The sequence below is a fragment of the Quercus suber genome, unplaced genomic scaffold (assembly GCF_002906115.3).
Source record: "Quercus suber isolate HL8 unplaced genomic scaffold, Cork oak 2.0 scaffold_2, whole genome shotgun sequence".
Lineage (NCBI taxonomy): Eukaryota > Viridiplantae > Streptophyta > Magnoliopsida > Fagales > Fagaceae > Quercus > Quercus suber.
The window spans coordinates 181,639-203,423 of record NW_027069469.1 but is presented as its reverse complement, the minus strand read 5'-3'; the positions used below and the strand labels follow the sequence as shown (position 1 = coordinate 203,423).

Here is a 21,785-nt window from a genome sequence, read left to right as displayed (position 1 = left end):
CTAGCCAAAAGTCTATTACAAAAGGAGAAACTCCTTGAACAGTAGTACAGAATCTATAAGTATATATCATGAAACAGGCAGCACAACCACGTAGCATTTTGAATTACTAAACGGAGAAAGATGAAGAAGAAGAGAACGAGAAACAAGAAAAACATTTCAGGTACACAATCTCCATCAATTCACTTTCCCTTTTCCCATTCCATGTAGAAAATATTGTTAACATGTTATTATTTCAAAATTCCGTTTCAGTTAAAGCTCATAAGAAAAGGAAACGTATTATTAGGGATAGGGAAAAAGCAGCACAAAACGTGAGTCCAGTTGTTGAGAAGTATTGGTTTCAAAGGTACAATCTCTTCTCCAAATACGACGAGGGTATCAAAATGGACGAGGAAGGATGGTATTCCGTGACGCCCGAACAGATTGCGATTTGACACGCTCTGAGGTGTGTCGCTGCCACTGCCAAACCCAATCCGGTTGTCATCGATTGCTTTGCTGGGGTTGGTGGCAATGCCATTCAGTTTGCTAGAACGTGTTGTTCTGTTGTTGCCATTGACATTGATCCTAAAAAGCTTGAATTCGCTATTAACAATGCCAAAATTTATGGGGTCCAACATTGTATCGATTTCATAGTTGGGGACTTCTTCCAACTCGCCCCTTCGTTGAAGGTAATTGTTAACAATTGAAAATTTGTTCAAAGATGGTTTCGTTTCATGTGGATTGATTTGCTGTTTATAGCTTTACTTTAATTGGCTCTTGGCATCAAATTGTTCTTTAATTAGTTTGTACATATTATTAAGAATTATACTGAGAAGAACTAATTATGATGTTGCTCTTCAGGATTCAAGTGTGCACTGTGCAGTGTTAGGAACAATTTGTTTGTTGCTGTTTCTTGTTGAATTTTGAACTATACATGAATTGAAATGAAATTAAAGGCTAAGTTGCTTTGAAGCACAAGAGTGGGAATTCAACTCTTCAAGACCACATATTTGTTTTGGTCCATATATTTGATTGGTGCATGCAGCATGATCATATGAAATTTTAAAATTTTAAGAATATGGAATAGGATGCTTGACAGTGGGTAGCTATATGGAATCTTATTATCTTTTTCTATTTCGTTTCTTGTTCATAACACCTACTTTATTGTGAAATTGTTAGGCAAGTTGGGTTGTGAAGACAGGCCTTGCTAGGGTCAGTTTAGGTTGGTTCATAGGCAAGGTTTTTACATAGGGTAAAACTAGATACTGCCTATATTTAAGTTCTCCAATTAAATTCAGTCATACAACTTATTGGCCAATGCAACACAACCACGTGGCCAATGCACTTCCTTGTTTATGGTTGCAACTTCTAAGGCCACATGGTTGAATTTATTTGGAGAACCTAGGATATAACACTTAAGAAATTGAACTTAAGTTTTACCTTTTTAGATATTGAACTTGTTCCAAGCTTATTCAATACTTGTTAGGGAAAAGAGTTGATTGAGAATACAAAATGTGAGAGGTGGGGATACTTAAAAAAACAAATGCTCATTTTTCTTGTTCTTCCCTTCCTATTTTACTTGATCGTTGTAATTTTGGTTCCTGATATTTGCCCCCATAGTACTTTCCCAATGTACTCGTGTCGGCTTTTTTATTAATAATATTTTTCGTTACTTATCAAAAAAAATATGTTAATTTCTTTTTAGTGACCCATTATAAGGACTAGGGTGTGGTAATACTAAAATGGTATTCCTCTGTCTTTGGTGCGTTGTTGTGAGAAGCTTACTCTAGTGATGGGATTTTAACTCTTGAACTATTTGGTAGTTTTTCACTTGTTTAGAGCTCTCTTGGGAAGTGGAGCAAATATTATGTGGTCTATTGTGAATATTAGACAGCACATTGGTGAATTTTCCCTAAAATATGTTCATAAAGATTTAAGAAGTCTACTATTGGGGCAAAAGTTGCATGTCCATGTGAAATTTTGGGATTGATATGTTTTTGTGCAGTGGGACTAGAAATAAAGAATATTTAAAGGACCAAGTATTTTTGCACCGATTAATTGGCATACGCTTAGCTTTTCTTGTTGGTTTCCATCAGCAGATGTTAAAATTATACTATTTTTAAAGGGATTCTAAGGCTTGTTTTTAAGATCTGATACTTTTTCTTTTTTAAGTCACAATTTATTTAAATAAGTAAACAAGGGGAAGGTCAATTAACTTAAAGTACACTGGCGGTGTACTAAAGGAACCACCTTAGAAATTATAAAATTAATAATAAAGATAGATAGAAATTATAAAATTAATAATAAAGATAGATAGAAATTATAAAATTAATAATAAAGATAGGGAACTTGTAGTAACTTCTTTTTTACAAGGATAGGCTGCTGTGTCAACAGCAAATATATTTGACAAGAGTGCTTTTAAGACAATATAAAAGGATGATGAAATTTGAATTTAGTCTACGAAGTTATCCCTAACAAAATTTTTGTGTAATCAATTGTGCATTAATAAGTGGAAAATCTCTCTATAATACACTGCACTTGTCAAATATATTTGCTGTTGCCTTTTATTGGAAGCATTTTAGAATCTAACAAAATCTACATAATATGATATTAGAACCTGATTTAGTTATCAAGTGGAGGTAGTAAATTAAACTATAATTACATGTTTGATAATGTTGCATTAAAGTTAATAATTTAACTTGAGATGGAAAATATTCTTCTTTTAATATTTTTTAGTTTAATATTCTAATTATTTCTTCTTACTTTTTTTAGGGGGACATAGTGTTTTTAGCACCACCACGGGGAGGTCCATCATACAAAAGTATTGAAAATTTTACACTTGATTTTCTCAAGCCAAGAGATGGGTATGTGGTAGATGTGTTTGTTTCCCAAACATGAGCAAATTATAAATTTATTTTGGTTAGTCCAGAGAATAGGGTGCTAATATATTAGTATGTCTGAAACTCTTAAGAAATAAAAATAGGAAGTTTCTTATTATATGTGTGGCTTTTCCTCTTTCATTCATGGTCATTGTTGAACTTGAGTTTCATCTTTCAATTACTTTGACTTTAATTTATAAAAACTTAACATTGTTTCGTGCAAGAAAAAAGGAAAAAAAAAAAGATATATATAATATATAGAATTAAGAAGAAATCACTACTAAGTTATGTTTAGTTTACTTCTTGTTGGTGTTATGAAAATAATGTAATCAATATAGCATTCTCCCATCTGGATACACTTTTGATGCCACTAGTTAACCTGATTAGGAATTTTGCTAACTTCAAAGATTTGATGAAGCTAAAATCCTAAACTTTCTCTGGAAGCCTTTATGTCATATTCTTGTTCATTCAATTATTCAAACTTTTGTTTGGGAAGGGGCTCTACATTCTCATCAGGTAATTTTCATCTGACATCAATCTAAACTTCATGTGAGGACACCATCAAGACGTAACTTCAAGGTTGGAATGTTTATGGTGCATTCTTGTTAAGTAAATGTCAAAACTTACTTGAACTTTAGTCGAATTGACGAATTTTAGTTTCTTAACAGGTCTAGGTAAAGTCATAGGCTATTTATCTTCGTAACTGAAGATGGTTCTTTCAGACTGGGTATTTTAGAGACTTTACCTATTTTGTTGCTTTACTTGAGTAAAATTGTGTTTGTCTTTTGCATAAATTTTGCAAAATTTGGAAACATTATTTAATAAGAGGTTCACTAATATTATTGATTATCTGATAAACAATTTTTTTTTTTTTTTTTGAGGGTTGCATTTAGAGCAGCGTCAGATTTCCATTTACAGTTGCAATTCCTGACTCTAAGCATAAATATTGTAGTTTATGTATGACTAAATGGACCTTATGCATGCTATTAGTGGTTAGGAATCTCAATCTTCCTAGTGAGATCTAGCCTTGATGGGCAAATATACACTTCTTCTTTTCCTAACTTGTCATGCATTTGCATATTCAGTTTCTTGTTGAATATGCATAACAGTATAGGAAGTAGAAGTAGAGAGAGTATTGCCTTCAACAAGTAGTTCTTGTACAAGATTTCCAACTTCTGTAATTTCATTTTGCCAAACTTCCACCAAATGAACTTTAATAAAAAGGTAATGTTTGATAACATATATCTTAAACTAAAAAGAAAAGAAGACAATAATTGAAATTCATGATAATAAGGTGACAGACTTTTCTAGCTTTTCTAGTTTCAATTACCACACTTGCGCCAAAGGAGATTATGCTCTTGCTTGTCTTTATTATGGTGTCTTGTGCATAGTGATTAATATATGCAAGCAACTGTGAACCAATGTCCTGCAGGTAAATTTATATGCTCAGAAACCCATATAGAGATATGATCCATGCTAGTTGGCTGACTTTGCAAAAAATGATGGTTCAACAATGTAGTTTTAGTTTTTGGCAATATGGTGTCAAATTGCCTGATCACATGGATTTTTGGCCTATTCAATGTTCTTTATGATAGCTGTCCATTCATATTTTAATCAATTGTTGTCAATATGTCATACATCCTAGTTAGTGATTGATAAGCTTTTAAAAAATCATGTTGCTTGAGCTCCCTAAGCATCCATAACATCTTTGCTCCTGCTTTCACTCTATTACTTACTCTCTACTACAAGTAATAGCGATTTAGGTTGACAAGGATATTCATCTGCTACACTTGGCTTAATTACTGATATGTATACCTGCAGCCACAGTAGGGAATACATATGACTGGATAACATTATGTGCCTTTGACACAAAGTAGTCTATAAGAAACTGTGGTACATTGTTGCTGTAGTTAGTCTATGTGATACATAGTCTTAGAAAGAAAATATCTTCTTTGAATGTGCTAATCTAATGGTAATTAGTATCAAGGATTCTTCATTGCACATAAACCGTTGGATTCATGACTTCTTGTTTATATGTTTCTAATTTGATGGATATATTGTCTCATTTAGTCATTTTATAACATGTGTATCTTTTTTTTATTATTGATAGATAAGTTTTCAAAATGCTGCTAAAATTTCTAGCTATCACAAACTACTGATGCATAACATGCTAATGAATCTTTGCCCTTAATTTCCAACATTTTCAATTGTGAAAATATTTCAAATGAACATAATGTTAGGTTCAGGGAAAATATGAAAGATGCCCTCCGTATACTTTTGGTTAATTGAAATATCAATTTTTGGGAACTCTTGAATAGGTAATTGTCATAATTATAATTGATCCTTACATTGCATGCAGTTTTTCAATTCAATACTCAAAATCTGATTCCCTTGTTCTTGTCCTTTTTTCTTCTTTTAGTTTATATATTTGTTTACCTGCTGATTTGCAAGTACCTATGTGCAGCTTCACCATATTTCAGTTTGCTCAAACAATAACACCTAACATCATTATGTTCTTACCTCGGAATGTGGACTTGCAGCAAGTGGAAGAACTTTCTTGGTTGTCTTCTCCTCCTCTAGAAGTTGAGGTACGAAATCCTTTACATACTAGATTTGTGTGAGATGGTAAATATCTATAGTAAATATCCCACTGTCTTCTTGCAACTCTTATTGTCATTTCCTTTATTTATGTGCGAATAAGCAGTATATAAGTGAAGTTCATTTTCTGTAGGTTTCGGCTTGAATGAAGGTTCCTGCTTGAATGAAGAACTAATAGGACAGCTGAGGTGACATTCGGTCTAACAATGCTCTAGAATTTTTGGAAGAAGAATTGGACATCCTGTCTGGACTTGGCACCTTTGATGGGTGCAACTGGAAAAGTGTTGTTCTCACTTCCTTGGCCATGTAGGTTTGGAGCAATGAATCTCTCATGTCATCGATGACCACCTTGTCAACTGAGTTCATGATGTCCTCCAGTTGTGTGGGGTGTCTAGAGGTAAACAGGTTCTTATAGTATTCCTCAGCCATGTTCGAAAGTTCACCTTCATCTTAGTGCCAAACCCCTGCCTCATCTTGTAGGCCCTCTATATGGTTTGTCCGTCTACGTTGACTGGCTCTTTGGTGGAAAAATCTCATGTTCTTACCGCCTACAGGTAGCCATAACACCCTGGACTGTTGTTTCCAAAACACTTCCTCGTGGTGCAAGAGCTCATTCACTTCTCTTTTCACTGCATTAATCCATTGCAGGTTATTACCATAGTCAACCCCCATGAGTTACTGTAACTCCTGTTGTTTTTCATTTAGGCAAGTGCGAGTGTTCTCAAATGCCACTTTGCTCCAATTAATGAGCTCCATACGATAGGCCTTTATTTTTTCAACCAGGAAAAACATTGGGCTCCCATTTACTTGGGTTCGGGTCCATGAAGACTGAACTCTTTCTTCACATTCGTTGTTAGAGACCAAATGTTCCTTAAAGCACTGTAGTTTTTTCCGTTTTCGTTGTTGATTCATGGCAGCTATGGTGGATAGCATAATGGGGTCATGGTCTGAGTAAGAAACTTGGAGGTGGGTGATTTTGGCCATAGGGAATCGTTCTCTCCACTCTGTATTTGCACATGCTCTGTCTAGTTGCACTTAAACAAAGGCATGCCCTTGCCTACCGTTGCGCCATGTGAAGGGGTACCCTTGATACCCAAGGTCAATCAATCCACAGTCGTACTAAGCATCATGGAACATTTGCATGGGGCCTAATGATTTGGAGGTGCCACCATTTTTTTCCCCGGAGACAAGGATTTCATTGAAATCTCCGATGCACAGCCAAGGTAGAGAAGCTCGTGCATGGAGGTGACAGAGTAATCTCCAAGTTTCTGTTTTCCACTAATCTTCTGGGTGGCTGTACGCACAGTCAATCTCCATCGGTCTTGCACATGGGAAACAATATGCACATCAATATGATTAGGCCAGGAAGTCTGATGATGGACCTCAATTTCATTTTTCCACAAAAGAGCCAAACTACCCTTCCTTCCATCACACGAGACAACCAGCATGGATTGGAAGTTTAGTTCATCTCAAATCGGTATCATTTCTTTCACAGTCAATTTTGTCTCCATGAGAAACAAAATTGTGGGTGCTTTCCTTCTCACCAAGTCGGCGAGCACTTGAACTACTGGTCAGTACTCAAGCCCGCGACAGTTCTAGCTTATCGCAATCATTGGGCTCAATAGGGTTGGTCTCTAGCCTCCACCATTCTAGGCGATAGAGCATCAATTGCCTTTTCTGTCTTGGCTCCTTTCATAGTGTCAACATCTAATTCTGTGTTGTCTTCACACGGGTTTATGTTCTTCCTTTTGTGACCCACTTCAGATAAAGGAGTTTCTGCATGTGCCGAGTGGTTTTTTTTTTTCCTATTGCCAGTCTTCGTAGGAAGCATGCCTTTGCTAGTGTCCATGTGTGGAATAGTGCCATGCAAAGCATTCTCTCCTATGGCCCCACTTGATGAGTTAGCGTCCACTACTACATGCAAGTTTTCTATGTGAAAAGCACTTTCCATATCCATCTCTAGGTCAAGCCCTCTATTTTTGGTCTGATTATTCAAATCAGGAGGGCCCGCAATTTTCGGCTGTGATTTTTGAATCTCCTCATCAAGAAAATCCAGATTTGGCTCCTTTCACTTTGTTCTTCCATGAATATCGCCACTCCCGGTCAACTGTGCATTCCCAAACTTTGATAATCTTAAAGCTTCAATTTCATGTATCAGTTGGTCATATTGACAAAATCTAATTGTTTCAGAGTTGCTAGTGTTAGATATTAGTTTTTGTTGTTTGTATATTAGAGGGGAAAAAATGGGAATTAACTTATGTATAATATACAAAATACTTCACATTGATGCAGATCTTTGTTTCTTTTTCTTTTTTATTTTTATTTTTTATGGATGAATTCATAATTTATATAATTATTCAACCTATAAAGTCACTATCCATGTATTTTTTTTTTTTTTGCTTTAAATCAGAAAATAGTAGCTAAGGACCACGATTCCGCCTATTTCTTTTACATTCACATAGGATCCCGACTTTGACAATGGCTTTTTGGTGGAAATCGTAGTCACATCTCTCTTTCATTCCTTTGTTTCTTCTGTAGCCGAAAGAGAAGAAAAATTGCAAAGCTTAAGTAAAAAGCTTTACAGAGAGGAAAGGTCTTTTTCCTTCTTTATTCTTTATAAAGATACACTGGATTCAAGCGGAGTGCCTTGAAGTCAAAAGAAATTACTTACGGATCAAGTTAAATCCGTGCAAGCCTCCTTAAATCTTGCATAACAAGTGATAGAAATCCCTCTTTATTTATTTAATTATTTATGTGAGCGAGTTTCTTGGAGAGTTCAAGTAAAGACAACACAACAGGTCCTATTACCATATATTCAAACATTGACTGATTGACGTGCGAGCTTCTTGGAGCTCAAGTTGAATTGCGATATGGACCGGACATTGCCTTTCGATGTCATCATTATTATGCCCTACAATGTGAAACTGGAGATTAATTTTTTATTTTTTTTATTTTTTATTTTTATGGAAAAGTTTTTTAAAAAAGAGAAATGATATGTCCACAACATTTTTACAATAAATTTTATGTGACAAGTTGTTATGTGTAGTTACTAGTGCAATAGAAAGTAATTTAAGTGGTGGATTTAAATTAAAAATCTACAACAACTTGTCCACTGGATTTGTTGTGAACCTTCTCAAAAAAATAAAAAAAATAATTTGTTGTGAAAATATTGTGAAAATATTGTAAACGTAGTATTTTTCTTTCAACAAAAAAAAGTTAATAGGAAATAGGAAATTGTGGCATAAAAGAATGCAAGAATCTCACTGTGACTATTGTGATTAGCAAGAGATATTAATTAAGAATGCTTACCATATAATTTGACATTAAAGTATATTTTACCCCCCACCTACTGGGCGAACTCATATAATTATTATTATTATTATTTTAAATGAGGAAAAAGTATTATAGTCCAAGCTCTAAAAACCCCAAGCGCAAGACAAAGATAAATTAGTCCACTAAAAATAAATCATATATAACCTAAGCTTTTTTTTTTTTTTTTTTTTTTTTTTTTAAAAAAAAAAAAATATATATATATATATATAGAATTAAGAAGAAATTACTACTAAGTTATGTTTAGTTTACTTCTTGTTGGTGTTATGAAAATAATGTAATCAATATAGCATTCTCCCATCCGGATACCCTTTTGATGCCACTAGTTAACCTGATTAGGAATTTTGCTAACTTCAAAGATTTGATGAAGTTAAAATCCTAAACTTTGTCTGGAAGCCTTTATGTTATATTCTTGTTCATTCAATTATTCAAACTTTTGTTTCGGAAGGGGCTCTACATTCTCATCAGGTAATTTTCATCTGACATCAATCCAAACTTCATGTGAGGACACCATCAAAACGTAACTTCAAGGTTGGAATATTTATGGTGTATTCTTGTTAAGTAAATGTCAAAACTTACTTGAACTTTAGTTGAATTAAGGAATTTTAGTTTCTTAACAGGTCTAGGTAAAGTCTTAGGCTATTTATCTTAGTAACTGAAGATGGTTCTTTCAGACTGGGTATTTTAGAGACTTTACCTATTTTGTTGCTTTACTTGAGTAAAATTGTGTTTGGCTTTCCATAAATTTTGCAAAATTTGGAAACATTATATAATAAGAGGTTCACTAATATTATTGATTATCTGATAAACAATCTTTTTTTTTTTGGGGTTGCATTTAGAGCAGCGTCAGATTTCCATTTACAGTTGCAATTCCTAACTCTAGGCATAAATATTGTTGTTTATTATGACTAAATGGACCTTAAGCATGCTATTAGTGGTTAGGAATCTCAATATTCCTAGTGAGATCTGGCCTTGATGAGCGAATATATACTTCTTCTTTTCCTGACTTGTCATGCATTTGCATATTTAGTTTCTTGTTAAATATGCACAACAGTATATGAAGTAGAAGTAGAGAGAGTTTTGCCTTCAACAAGTAGCTCTTGTACAGGATTTCCAACTTTTGTACTTTCATTTTGCCAAACTTCCACCAAATGAACTTTAATAAAAAGGAAATGTTTGATAACATATATCTTAAACTAAAAAGAAAAGAAGACAATAAATGAAATTCATGATAATAAGGTGACAGGCTTTTCTAGTTTCAATTACTATACACTTGCGCTAAAGGAGATAATGCTCTTGCTTGTCTTTATTATGGTGTCTTGTGCATAGTGATTAATATATGCAAGCAACTGTGAACTAATGTCCTGCAGGTAAATTTGTATGCTAAGAAACCCATATAAATATATGATCCATGCTAGTTGGCTGACTTTGCAAAAATTGATGGTTCAACAATGTGGTGTTAGTTTTTGGCAATGTGGTGTCAAATTGTCTGATCACATAGATTTTTGGCCTACTTGATGTTCTTTATGATAGCAGTCAACTCATATTTTAATCAATTGTTGTCAATATGTCATACATCCTAGTAAGTGATTGCTAAGCTTTTAACAAATCATGGTGCCTGAGCTCCCTAAGCATCCATAACATCTTTGCTCATGCTTTCACTCTATTACTTACTCTCTAGTACAAGTAATAGTGATTGGAGTTGACAAGGATATTCATCTGCTACACTTGGCTTAATTACTGATATGTATACCTGCTTAATTACTAATATGTATGCCTGCAGCCACAGTAGGGAAGACATATGAATGGATTACATTATGTGCCTTTGACACAAAGTAGTCTATGTTGTAGTTAGTCTGTGATACATTGTCTTATAAAGAAAGTCCCTTCTTTGAATATACTAATTTAATGGTAATTAGTATTAGGGATTCTTCATTGCACATAAACCATTGGATTCATGACTTCTTGTTTATATGTTTCTAATTTGATGGATATATTGTCTCATTTAGTCATTTTATAACATGTGTATCTTTTCGTTATTATTGATAGATAAGTTTTCAAAATGCTGCTAAAATTTCTAGCTATCACAAACTACTGATGCATAACATGCTAACAAATCTTTACCCTTAATTTCCAACATTTTCAATTGTGAAAATATTTCAAATGAACATAATGTTAGGTTCAGGGAAAATATGAAAAATGCCCTCCGTATACTTTTGGTTGATTCAAATATCAATTTTTGGTAACTATTGAATAGGTAATTGTCATAATTATAATTGATCCTACATTGCATGTAGTTTTTCAACTCAATACTCAAAATCTGATTCCCTTGTTCTTGTCCTTTTTTCTTCTTTTAGTTTATATATTTGTTTTACCTGCTGACTTGCAAGCACCTGTGTGCAGCTTCACCATATTTCAGTTTGCTCAAGCAATAACACCTAACATCATAATGTTTTTACCCCGGAATGTGGACTTGCAACAAGTGGAAGAACTTTCTTGGTTGTCTTCTCCTCCTCTAGAAGTCGAGGTACGAAATCCTTTACACACTAGACTTGTGTGAGATGGTAAATATCTATAGTAAGCATCCCATTGTCTTCTTGCAACTCTTATTGTCATTTCCCTTTATTATGTACGAGTCAGAGAGAGTGCACTTCTACTTATAAAATTTTCAGTTCAATCGAAATGACATTGAGATTCTTCACATGTTACAATCAATTCCACATCTGCAGATTGAAGAAAATTATTTGCAAAACAATGTAAAGGGTGTGACAGCGTACTTTGGAGGTGCAGCATACCATTAACTTGGGTAGAGTATTCTTTCTCTGTCACAGCCTTTCATAATTTAAAAGAAAATCCACTGGTTTTGTTTTATCTATGTTGATTTGTAATGTTTTATTAAAAACTTAAACTTTTCCATTATATCCACCTTTTGTGTTTTCCATTTTTGTCTAATCGGTCTAGTGACAAACTAAAGGTCTTATGTACCAAGAGGGGGAGGCGGCTGGGGAGCTATGATTAACTCTTTTTTGGGGGTTTAATTACACTATTAACACTTTGGAATCTTGTCTTATCTTCCAATTGCATTAGATCCCTCTCTCTCTCTCTCTTTCTCTCTCTCTGACACACACACACATGCACACTTTTTTTTTTTTTGATAAGTAATTAGAATAGTATTAATCAAGAAGAAAAAACAAATAAAGCGAATACAAGGTGTTCTTGATGGTGAACACAAGAAAAAGCAATAAATAACAACAAAGATAGAAAAAGAAACTTAAGGGAAAATTCCAAGGGAAGAAAGACACTCAATAATGGAAGAACAATTCGAAGAACCCCAGCACCTAGACCAATCAAAAAGAGTTCTTTGACATTGAGCTTGTAACTAAACAAGCGATTTCTCTTTAGCCTCAAAAGAGCGCCGATTTCTTTCCATCCAAGCAACCCACATCAAACAGCCATAAACCATATTCCATGCGTTTGAATTAAATTTCCCTAGCTAATAACTCCAACAAAACACCAAACTCTTCACAGAACTTGGCATGACCCATTGGATCCCGAATACCTGAAACATTTGCACCCACAACGAGTGAGTTACAAGACAATATAGGAGAAGATGATCCACAGATTCCTTATTACAACAGCACATACAACACTGATTCGCCAAAGAGAGACCTTGGAGCATCAGATTATCCAAGGTAAGTATCCGACCATGAGTTGCTGTCCACATGAAGAAAGCCACCATTTTAGGAACCTTAACTTTCCAAATACCCTTCCAAGGGAAACTAGGGATGGAAGCACCCCGGATCTTATTGTAATAGGAACAAATATCAAACTTACCATTTCCATTAAGACACCAATGGGAACTATCACACCCAACACTCCTAGGAATCCGAGATTGAATGAAATCAAGGAAAGAGAAGGAAGCTTCTAATTCCCTATCATAAGAGTCCCTATAAAATCTCAAATTCCAAATTCTATCATTTCCACCCTCCTAATGACACTGCACATAAAAAATGCAAGCTTCCTTGTCGTTTGAACACGCATATAATTGAGGATGGAGCATTTTAAGTGAGATATCCCCAACCCACGTGTCATGCCAAAAAAGTATACGAGAGCCATCACCCAACACTAGGGCCAAATGTTTGGAGAATCTCTCCTAACCGTCATTAATACCATGCTAAAGACTGCACCCGTGGGCCCTTCTACAGACTTTAGCATTCCACCCCCTTGACCCTCTCCATATTTAGTGGCAACAACCCTCCGCCAAAGATGGGTTTCTTCTTGTCCAAACCTCCATGACCATTTTCCTTATAGGGCTTGATTGAAATGCACTAACTTATAAATCCCTAAACCACTCATCTCTAAAGGTGAACACACCTTCTCCCAAGCCACCAAAGAATATTTGAAACACTCCATTTACATAGGACTTTTCTAAGGTTTTTTTAGCAGGGATACAGACTCACCAAGTGTGTTGGGTCAATTTTTTGAAAATCATACCTTGGTTTTTCTATAAGTAGGAAATAGACTCCCCAACCCATTCAGTATTATTCATTTATTGATCTTTCCTCAAATTTAGTCTTGGTGTGTGTTTGGCATCAACGTGTTTAACTTTTTGCTGAAAATGTGCTAAAATATACTTGTATAGTTTTACCTTGGAATCTAAAGAGCCTAAACCAGTTTAAAACTGAGTTGAATTGTGTTAAGTTGCCTACCTGTGGAGAATGCATTTGATTGAAAATATGTGAAGTTTTGGAAAACTCTTGAGATCCTTTTGCTACCAGACATGCTTTTGGCCTTGATTTTAATTTTGTATGGTATAATATGGTAGGTATCTTCCACTCAAAGTGACAAGTCGCAGGTTTGAATTCTGTAATCAGCTTCTCCAATAGATTGAGAGTAAGGCTACTTAGCATGATCTCTCCCAAACCCCCAACCCCACAAAAGTGGGAGTTATACAGGCTATGACCTCTTCTTTCTTCTTCTTTTTTTTTTTTTTTTTTTTTTTTTTTTTTTTTTTTTTTAACTTAGTTTTTATTTATATCTTAATTGCTTTTTTTTACGATGTAGGACGGAATATGGATGATAATTTTTAAGGTCCGTTAATTTTTGAATTTTCATGTAATTTTAGGCTCATGGTTATTATTTTGTGCATTGGGTATGCCTTTATTCATTTATTTATTTTTTTTATAGCTCAATTGCTTTATTTTTATGATGTAGGATTGAAATGGGGGTAATTTTTAAGGAATGTTAATTTTTTAATTCTCATGTAATTTTCATAATTTTAGGTTTATGGTTACTATTTCCTTGATTTTTGGTGTATTTAATGGTTTTCTAGTCAAATTAGGGTCCTATTATAGTAGGGTATCAATTAAAATATTTTTTAAAAATATTTTTACTTGAGAAATAAGTTTTCTAGTTCCTTGAAATAGGCCTACAATATGTAAAATGAAAGTTAAAACTTGAATATTAATAATATTTTCCAAAGAGTTTTTCTATTTTTTGGTGGATTTCAAGCTTTTTCTTGTGGATTCAAGGAACTCCTTATGAATTTAAGGGTTTCGTTAAGTTAAAACGAGATCTAGCTCTCATATCATGCTTTTAGTTCTGTGTCAATTGGTATTAGAACTTGTTAGCATCTTGATACCTAGCTTATTGCGTTTTCGTTCTGCGTCAATTGGTATCAAAGCTTGTTAGCATCTTGTTATGGCAAAAGGCGATGACAAAAGCAAACATCCTATCAATGATAATCATGGGGTGCAGGCCTTTAAGGCAGCAATTCAAGCTCATGATGAGAGGATGGCTAGTGGATTTCAGGAGGTTTGCAACATGCTCTTCGATTTGGGTTTGAATAGCAGGTTTGAATACCAAAGAAGATTGTGTTAACAATAGGGATAGTTGTTGCGGCGATATAGTTTATGGGTAACCTATTGGTAAAGCACGATTTCTTTCGTGATATTCATAAGGATTATAGATTTCATGAAAGAATTACAAAATTTAATGGATATTTTTACAAGGAAGATTTTGTTGATTGGATACTTTATTTGTAGGATTTCTTTGATTTTATGGATGTTCTTGACGAGAGAAAGGTTAAACTTGCTTTGTATAAACTTAGTTAGTATACCTTAGATCAATGGGAACAAAACAATTCTATAGAATCCAACGAGGTAAAGACAAAATTCTTTCTGGGCTAAGGATGAAAAAGATGCTTGCAATTGAATTTTTGTCTTGAATTATGAAGTAATTTTGTCATATACATAGATTATTTATGGAAAAATTAAGACTTGGAATTATATTGATAAACTTTGTATTCAACCATCAAGAAGAGAACATTGGGAATCAACAATATAAAACCAATTTTTGAGGAAAATCTTGAAGTGCTTGAAAAATATCAAGTCTTACAGCAGATTTGACGAATTGAAGCATGAAAATAATACTTTCTCGAGAAATTAATGAAGAGGCAAAGAGAAGGAAATTCAGTTAATTGAGGAGAATGTCAAAAATTATGAGATGTGGAAGATCCAATTGAAGCCAAACGTGATGGTGAGCCCATAACCCAAAATTTTCAAGATCCAATTGATTTTCTAAAGACCACTACAACTCAATATATTGATTTTTTAGGAGTAGAAAATTTTGATTTTGTTTTCAATTCATTTTTAATTGAAGTTGTAAATAAATTGAAGGCCAATGAGAAGAAATTTTATGCCATAATACCTCAAGGATACGAGTTTCAAAGTTGGATCAAGTAATCGAAGTATTTGAAATATATGTTTATTTGAAGAGGAATGTTTCAATTTTCGGACGAAAGCTCAAGGTCAAGTTTCATTCAAATGAAGGGGTTTGATGTAGGACAAAATAGGGGGAATAATTTTTATGGTCTATTAATTTTTTAATTTTTATGTAATTTTAGATATATGGTTATTATTTCCTTGATTTTAGGTGTATTTAATAGTTTTCTTGTCAAATTAGGATTGTATTATGGTAGGGTATCAATAATATTTTTAAGAGAGGTTTTTCTCTTTTTCTAGTGGATTCTAGACACTTCCTTGTGAATTCAAGGAATCCTTTTTGGATTTAATGTGGCGTTTGGTACGGGGGAATCCACATTACTCCTGGCATCCAGATTCCTAGGAATGTGATTCCTAGGAATCACATTCCTAAGAATGTAGCTATTCCTATGTTTGGTTTATTCCCAGAAATCTTAAATGAATTATTTATTTTTCTCATTCTATCCTTAGATTTGAATGTGAACTACCAAGTCATTTAAAAAATATGGTTAAAATTATCAATTTAAAAAAATACAATTTCTTTTAAACTTGGGAATCTGGATTCCTACCTGTTTTAAAAAGAATCCACATTCCTACTGAGAGGGGTTTAAGGGGGGAATCCAGATTCTCCTGGCATCTGATTCCCTAGTATGATTTGCAACCAAACATGGGAATCTTTAAACATTCCTAAGAATCCTAAAACATTGCCCTGTACCAAACACCACATAAGGGTTTTATTAAGTTAGAACTAGCCCCTATCATGCTTTCTGTTCTACGTCATTTTAATGTATTTCGCGAGATCCTAAACTTCTACACATTCCACAACAAGAAATTCCAGCTCCCCTTGAGACATCAGTTGCAGCTTCCCTCATTAAATTTGCTTAAAGTGGCCACAGATGCAGCCTTTGATTCTACAAGAAAAGATTGGTGCTATTTCATATGTGATTAAAGATCATAATGGAAAAAAATGGTGGCTGTTAAGGACTTCTAAATTATGGCTAATTCAGTGTTAGTGTCGAAAGCATTAGCAATGGATGAACCTGTTTTTCTACAACGTACACTTCATATGCTAGTCATGCACTCCTTAAAGCAAACCAATAAAGTCATAATAAAGCTTCTTATAATGCCCATTGTTCAAGGGAAATCAGAACTTTTAAGTAATGACATTCTGCAGCTCACTAACAATATCATGCCTATCAAATCAAGTAACTCATAGGATTGCTCCTACATCAAAGAAAGACTTGGTATGCATTTGGATACGGATTTCTGGTGTTACATTTGCGTTTTCCTTCTTTTTTTTTTTTTTTTTTTTTTTTTTTTTTTTAAATTATATTTTTTTTGGATTGAGAAGTGCTGAGATGTTGTCTGTTAGTAGATCCCGTGCACTGTTCATGGGATCTACAAATCTCTTTTTTCAACAAAACTTTCATTAAAAATGGGTCCTATGATATTATTCATACATTTAAAAATTATTTTGTTACAGTGTTTTCAGCAGTATCCAAACGGACCCTTAATGCCTATAATGTGGATTTCCATCCATCTAGAGGGCCTAAAGTAATGTCTCTTGAAGGTTTTTCTCCTATCAAACTGGCTTGTTTTTTTTCTCGTAAAAGTGACATTTTTTTTTTCTCGTTCCTGCCCATGTACATGTGCGTGTTGAGTCCCAGGTAAGGTAAAATGAAGAAAGTGATAAGTTCAAATTCATAGACCCAAGTTCATTTGGTCTAATCTTTTGGGTTGGAGACTTGGAATGGTGTCCTAGCATGTAAATAAGTGGGTATGATTGTCAAAATCACGATCCAGTTTGTAGGATCATATCCCATTTGACCAAAACGATTAAATTGTACCAAAAACTATTGATCCCACTAAAAACTAAAATTTGTTTTATTTTATCATCATTTTGAGTGTTCTATATGAATTTTGATCATTGTAGGCATGAATATATATTGCGCACATAAGGGATTTGAACTATGATAATCTTAAAGCTTCAATTTCATGTATCAGTTGGTCATGTTGACAAAATCTAATTGTTTCAGAGTTGCTGGTGTTAGATATTGGTTTTTGTTGTTTGTATATTAGAGGGGAAAAAATGGGAATTAACTTATGTATAATATACAAATTACTTGATGTTGATGCAAATATTTGTTTTTTTATTTTTTTTATTTTTATTCTATATGGATGAATTCATAATTTATGTAATTATTCAACCTATAAAGTCATTACACATGTATTTTTTTTTTTTTGGGCTTTAAATCGAAAATAGTAGGACCACGATTCTATCTTCATTTACATTCTACTTAAGTCTGTTTGGATACCGTTTGTTATCGAAAACTAAAAACTGAAAACACTGTAATAAAATAAATTTCAAATATGTAAATAGTGTCATAAGACTCAGCTTTAAAGTTGTTTTTGTTAAAAAAAGTATTTGCGGGTCCCGTACAAACGCGTCTGCTGAAAAACATGCAAAACGCACTTTCCAAACTCTCACTTTGCATCCCAGCTTTGATAATGGCTTTTTGGTGGAATTTCGTAGTCACATCTCACTTTCGTTCCTTTGTTTCTTCTGCAACCGAAAGAGAAGAGAAACTGCAAGGCTTAAGTAAGAAGCTTTACAGAGAGGAAAGGTCTTCTTCCTTCTTTATTCTTTTAAAATGATACACTGAATTCAAGCGGAGTGCCTTGAAGTCAAAAGAAGTTACTTTCGGATCAAGTTAAAGCCATGCAAGCCTCCTGAAATCTTGCATAACAAGCGATAGAAATCCAATTGTTTATTTATTTATTTAATGTGAGCGTGTTTCTTGGAGAGTTCAAGTTAAGCCAACACAACAGGTCCTACACCGACGTGCGAGTTTCTTGGAGATCAAAGTTGAAACATTGACTGATTGACGTGCGAGCTTCTTGGAGCTCGAGTTGAATTGCGATATGGTATATATTTGGATAAAGATTATAGCGTCTACATTTTGGGAGGGACCCGTTTCAGCCATTTTTTTTTCCCTCTGCACGCGTTTCAACTGGGGACAAAAGTTTCCATTCACACTGTATAATTACTGTTTATGCACTGTTTTATACTGTGTATATACTGTTTATATATTGTTCACGAACTTTTTAACTACTTTTTCATTAAAAATTGTTCAACGGCATTATTTACATATTTAAAAATTATTTTGTTACAGTATTTTTAATTTTAACAAAAATAAATTGTATTCAAACGGACATATAGACTGGATATTGCCTTTCGATGTCATCGTTATTAATGGATTGGCTGATGGGGCTTAATTAATTACGCTGGATTGATTAGTTAATTACCTATATGCTGGAATATAAATGCATGCTGAACATTTTGATTTACAATGTGATAACACAAGATGAAGTATCGAAGAAGAATACCATGTTGGATTTAAGTTTCTTATTTATCAAAATATACTAAAATCTACGCATGCAGTTTTATATTATAGCATATCTTCTTTTGAAAATGTATGATATAAAGTGAAGGAATTTATGCCCTACAATGTGAAACTGGAGATTAATTTTTTATTATTATTTATTTATAGAAAAGCTTTTTCAAAAAGAGAAATGATATGTCTATAATATTTTCACAACAAATCTTATATGACAGGTTGTTATTTGCAGTTACTAGTGTATAAAAAAGTAATTTCAATGATGAATTTAAATTAAAAATCTGCAATAACATGTCAATTGGATTTGTTGTGAACCTTTTTTTTTAAAAAAAATTGTTGTGAAAATATTATGAATGTAGGACTTTTCTTTAAAAAAAAGTTAATAGAAAACAGGAAATTGTAGCAAAAAATAATGCACAAATCTCACTGTGACTTTTGTGATTAGCAAGAGATTTTAATTAAGAATGATTTCCATATAATTTGACATTAAAGTATATTTTCCCCCACCTATTGGGCGAACTCATATAATTACTATTATTATTTTTTTTTAAATGAGAAAAAAGTATTATAGTCCAAGCTCTGAAAACCCCAAACGCAAGACAAAGATAAAGCAATCCACTAAAAATAAATCATATATAACCAAAGCTTTTTATTATTTATTTTTAAGAAACATATATAACCTAAGCTAGTGATTGCTATTTCAACAACTTAAATTTTAATAGTGACAGTCGTTCTTCACATTAAACTTAGTAGTTTGCACTTATTGCTGTATCAATTGTATATTCTCTCAAGCATAACCTTTTAGCCAGCCAATAGGCAATAGCCTAAGGCCTCAAATGGAAGAATGCCCCTTTTATATAATAGTAAATATTATGTTTATCTGTCTAATTACAATATAGCAAATAATAATAATAATAATAATAAGACCTCTCAATTGAAATTTTTTAAGGCCTCCTTTATTAGCCAATAGAATGCATTATTTATCTATCTCATACCGTAAAAAGTTAAATTAGTTAGATTAAGGCTGAAAATTTTAACTCAACAAAAATTACTTTAAAAAAATTATCCCCTCTTCGAATGTTGTGCAATGTAATAATGTGTTTTACTCTATTTGTCATGGTCTAAATGCAAAAAATTTCAATCTTCCAAATACATGAAAGGTGAATAAACTCTTACCTTCTCTCTTTATCTCGAAGAAATAAGAATCAATAGTTTTTTTTTTTTTAATACAAATTTGCTAATTTCAATGCTCATTATAAAAAGTTAAACAAATTTTTATTTAGTTAATATTTAAATTTAAGAAAAAGCCTACTTTTAAATTTTTGCTTTAGACCCCAAAATGCATTGGATCTATATTGTTTTCCCAAACAAGTCTAAACTAGCTATCACAAAGCAAGAAAATCTAAAAATGTGGGTGACAATGACATTTGCCCTCTATAAGTGAATGATTCCCAAAGGCGGCCTTTTGCTTCGAAGCAACTTTCCTTAAATCATATTGTAGTGAGATTGGAGGAATATAAGAGAAGTCATGCTAAGGAATATTAACACGTTAAGGAACTTTTTTATTTTTTATTTTTTGGCACACAATAGTGAACCACTTTGGAAAAAAATTTATCAGAAATTGAAAAATTTTTGCCAACTTTTCCAATTTTCAATAAAACTTTTCCAAAAATAAATTTGTTAATGTGTGCCGTAAGGGCATACATTAACCGTACCCATATACCTATATTATGTGTAGTATAACTTGTCCCCACTCTCTCACTTAAAAGTTACGATGATTTTTGAGTGGAGTTGTAGTATACTTTTGTGTTAAAACCCCTTTCTCTCTCTCCCAGTGTCTGTGTTTATTTCTCAATATATATATATATATATGGGTAAAATATCATTTTCATCCTTAAATTTTCATAAAAATTTATTTTTCGTTTTTAAACTTTCAAAATTTTGTTTTTGATCTTAAACTTTACAAAATATTTTATTTTACATCCTACGTGGAGTAACAGAGTTTTAGCATGGTATGGTATCTGGTTAGGATAAAATTATTTTATTTAAAAATTTTGGACACGTGGCACAAAGTTATTGGAACATGGGAAAACAATAAAAATATGTCCAAATTACCCCTTCACTTGGGGCAGAACCTAACCTTATTCCACGGCCACGAAAACCCATGCCCAAACCCCACAGCTGCCGCCTTAACTGGCGAGCCCAATCGGCAAACCCAACTATGAAATCCCACCCCAAATCGGCAACCAAAAACCGCAAACCATCAGGCGGTTTAACTCTCCATGGTGCAAGGCATGTTCAATGTAAGTGGAAGATGGTGTATTCATGTTGTTTGGGGCTGTCAATCTATCAAAAAGAAGACTAGGAAAAAACTGAAATCAGTTCAAATCTAAGTAGTCGCAGCCTTGGAGGTTCTCCAATTCTTTTGACTTACCACAGTAAGACCTTGAACTGTGCAAATAGGACAACGAAGACTCTATCTTATTATGCTTTGTTGGTGCCTCTGGACTAGCAGAAACAAGATTCAACAATATCAACCCCATACCAACCTACAAGGAACTAGACTGATGGCATCTCAGTTACCGAGCAATTCGGTTTTCAAAAAAAAAAAAAAAAATCATGCAAAGTCAGACAAGTTTCCAAAAGCTTCACGCAAACCTTTCACAATGACAAAAAGATTCAGATCAGCCCAAAAATTGATGTCACCTGAATGGGGTCGGGATTTCACAGCCGAGGTCGCCGCCTTGGAGTAGTTGATTGGGCTCGCCGATTGAGGCTGCGGCTATGGAGGTTTGGGCGCTGGGGGTAATTTCATCAGATTTCTAATTCCATGTGTGCCAATA

General features: G+C 33.5%; 1 protein-coding gene across 1 annotated transcript; it reads left to right on the top strand.

Annotated features, from left to right (window-relative positions):
* Positions 1-57: 57 nt before the first annotated feature.
* On the top strand, positions 58-11,584 carry LOC111993373 (uncharacterized). The gene is given in 5 exon segments (XM_065764563.1): positions 58-160; positions 250-665; positions 2,749-2,840; positions 5,320-5,443; positions 11,513-11,584. Coding segments are annotated over 5 exon segments (744 nt in total). The 5' UTR covers positions 58-120.
* Positions 11,585-21,785: the final 10,201 nt, after the last annotated feature.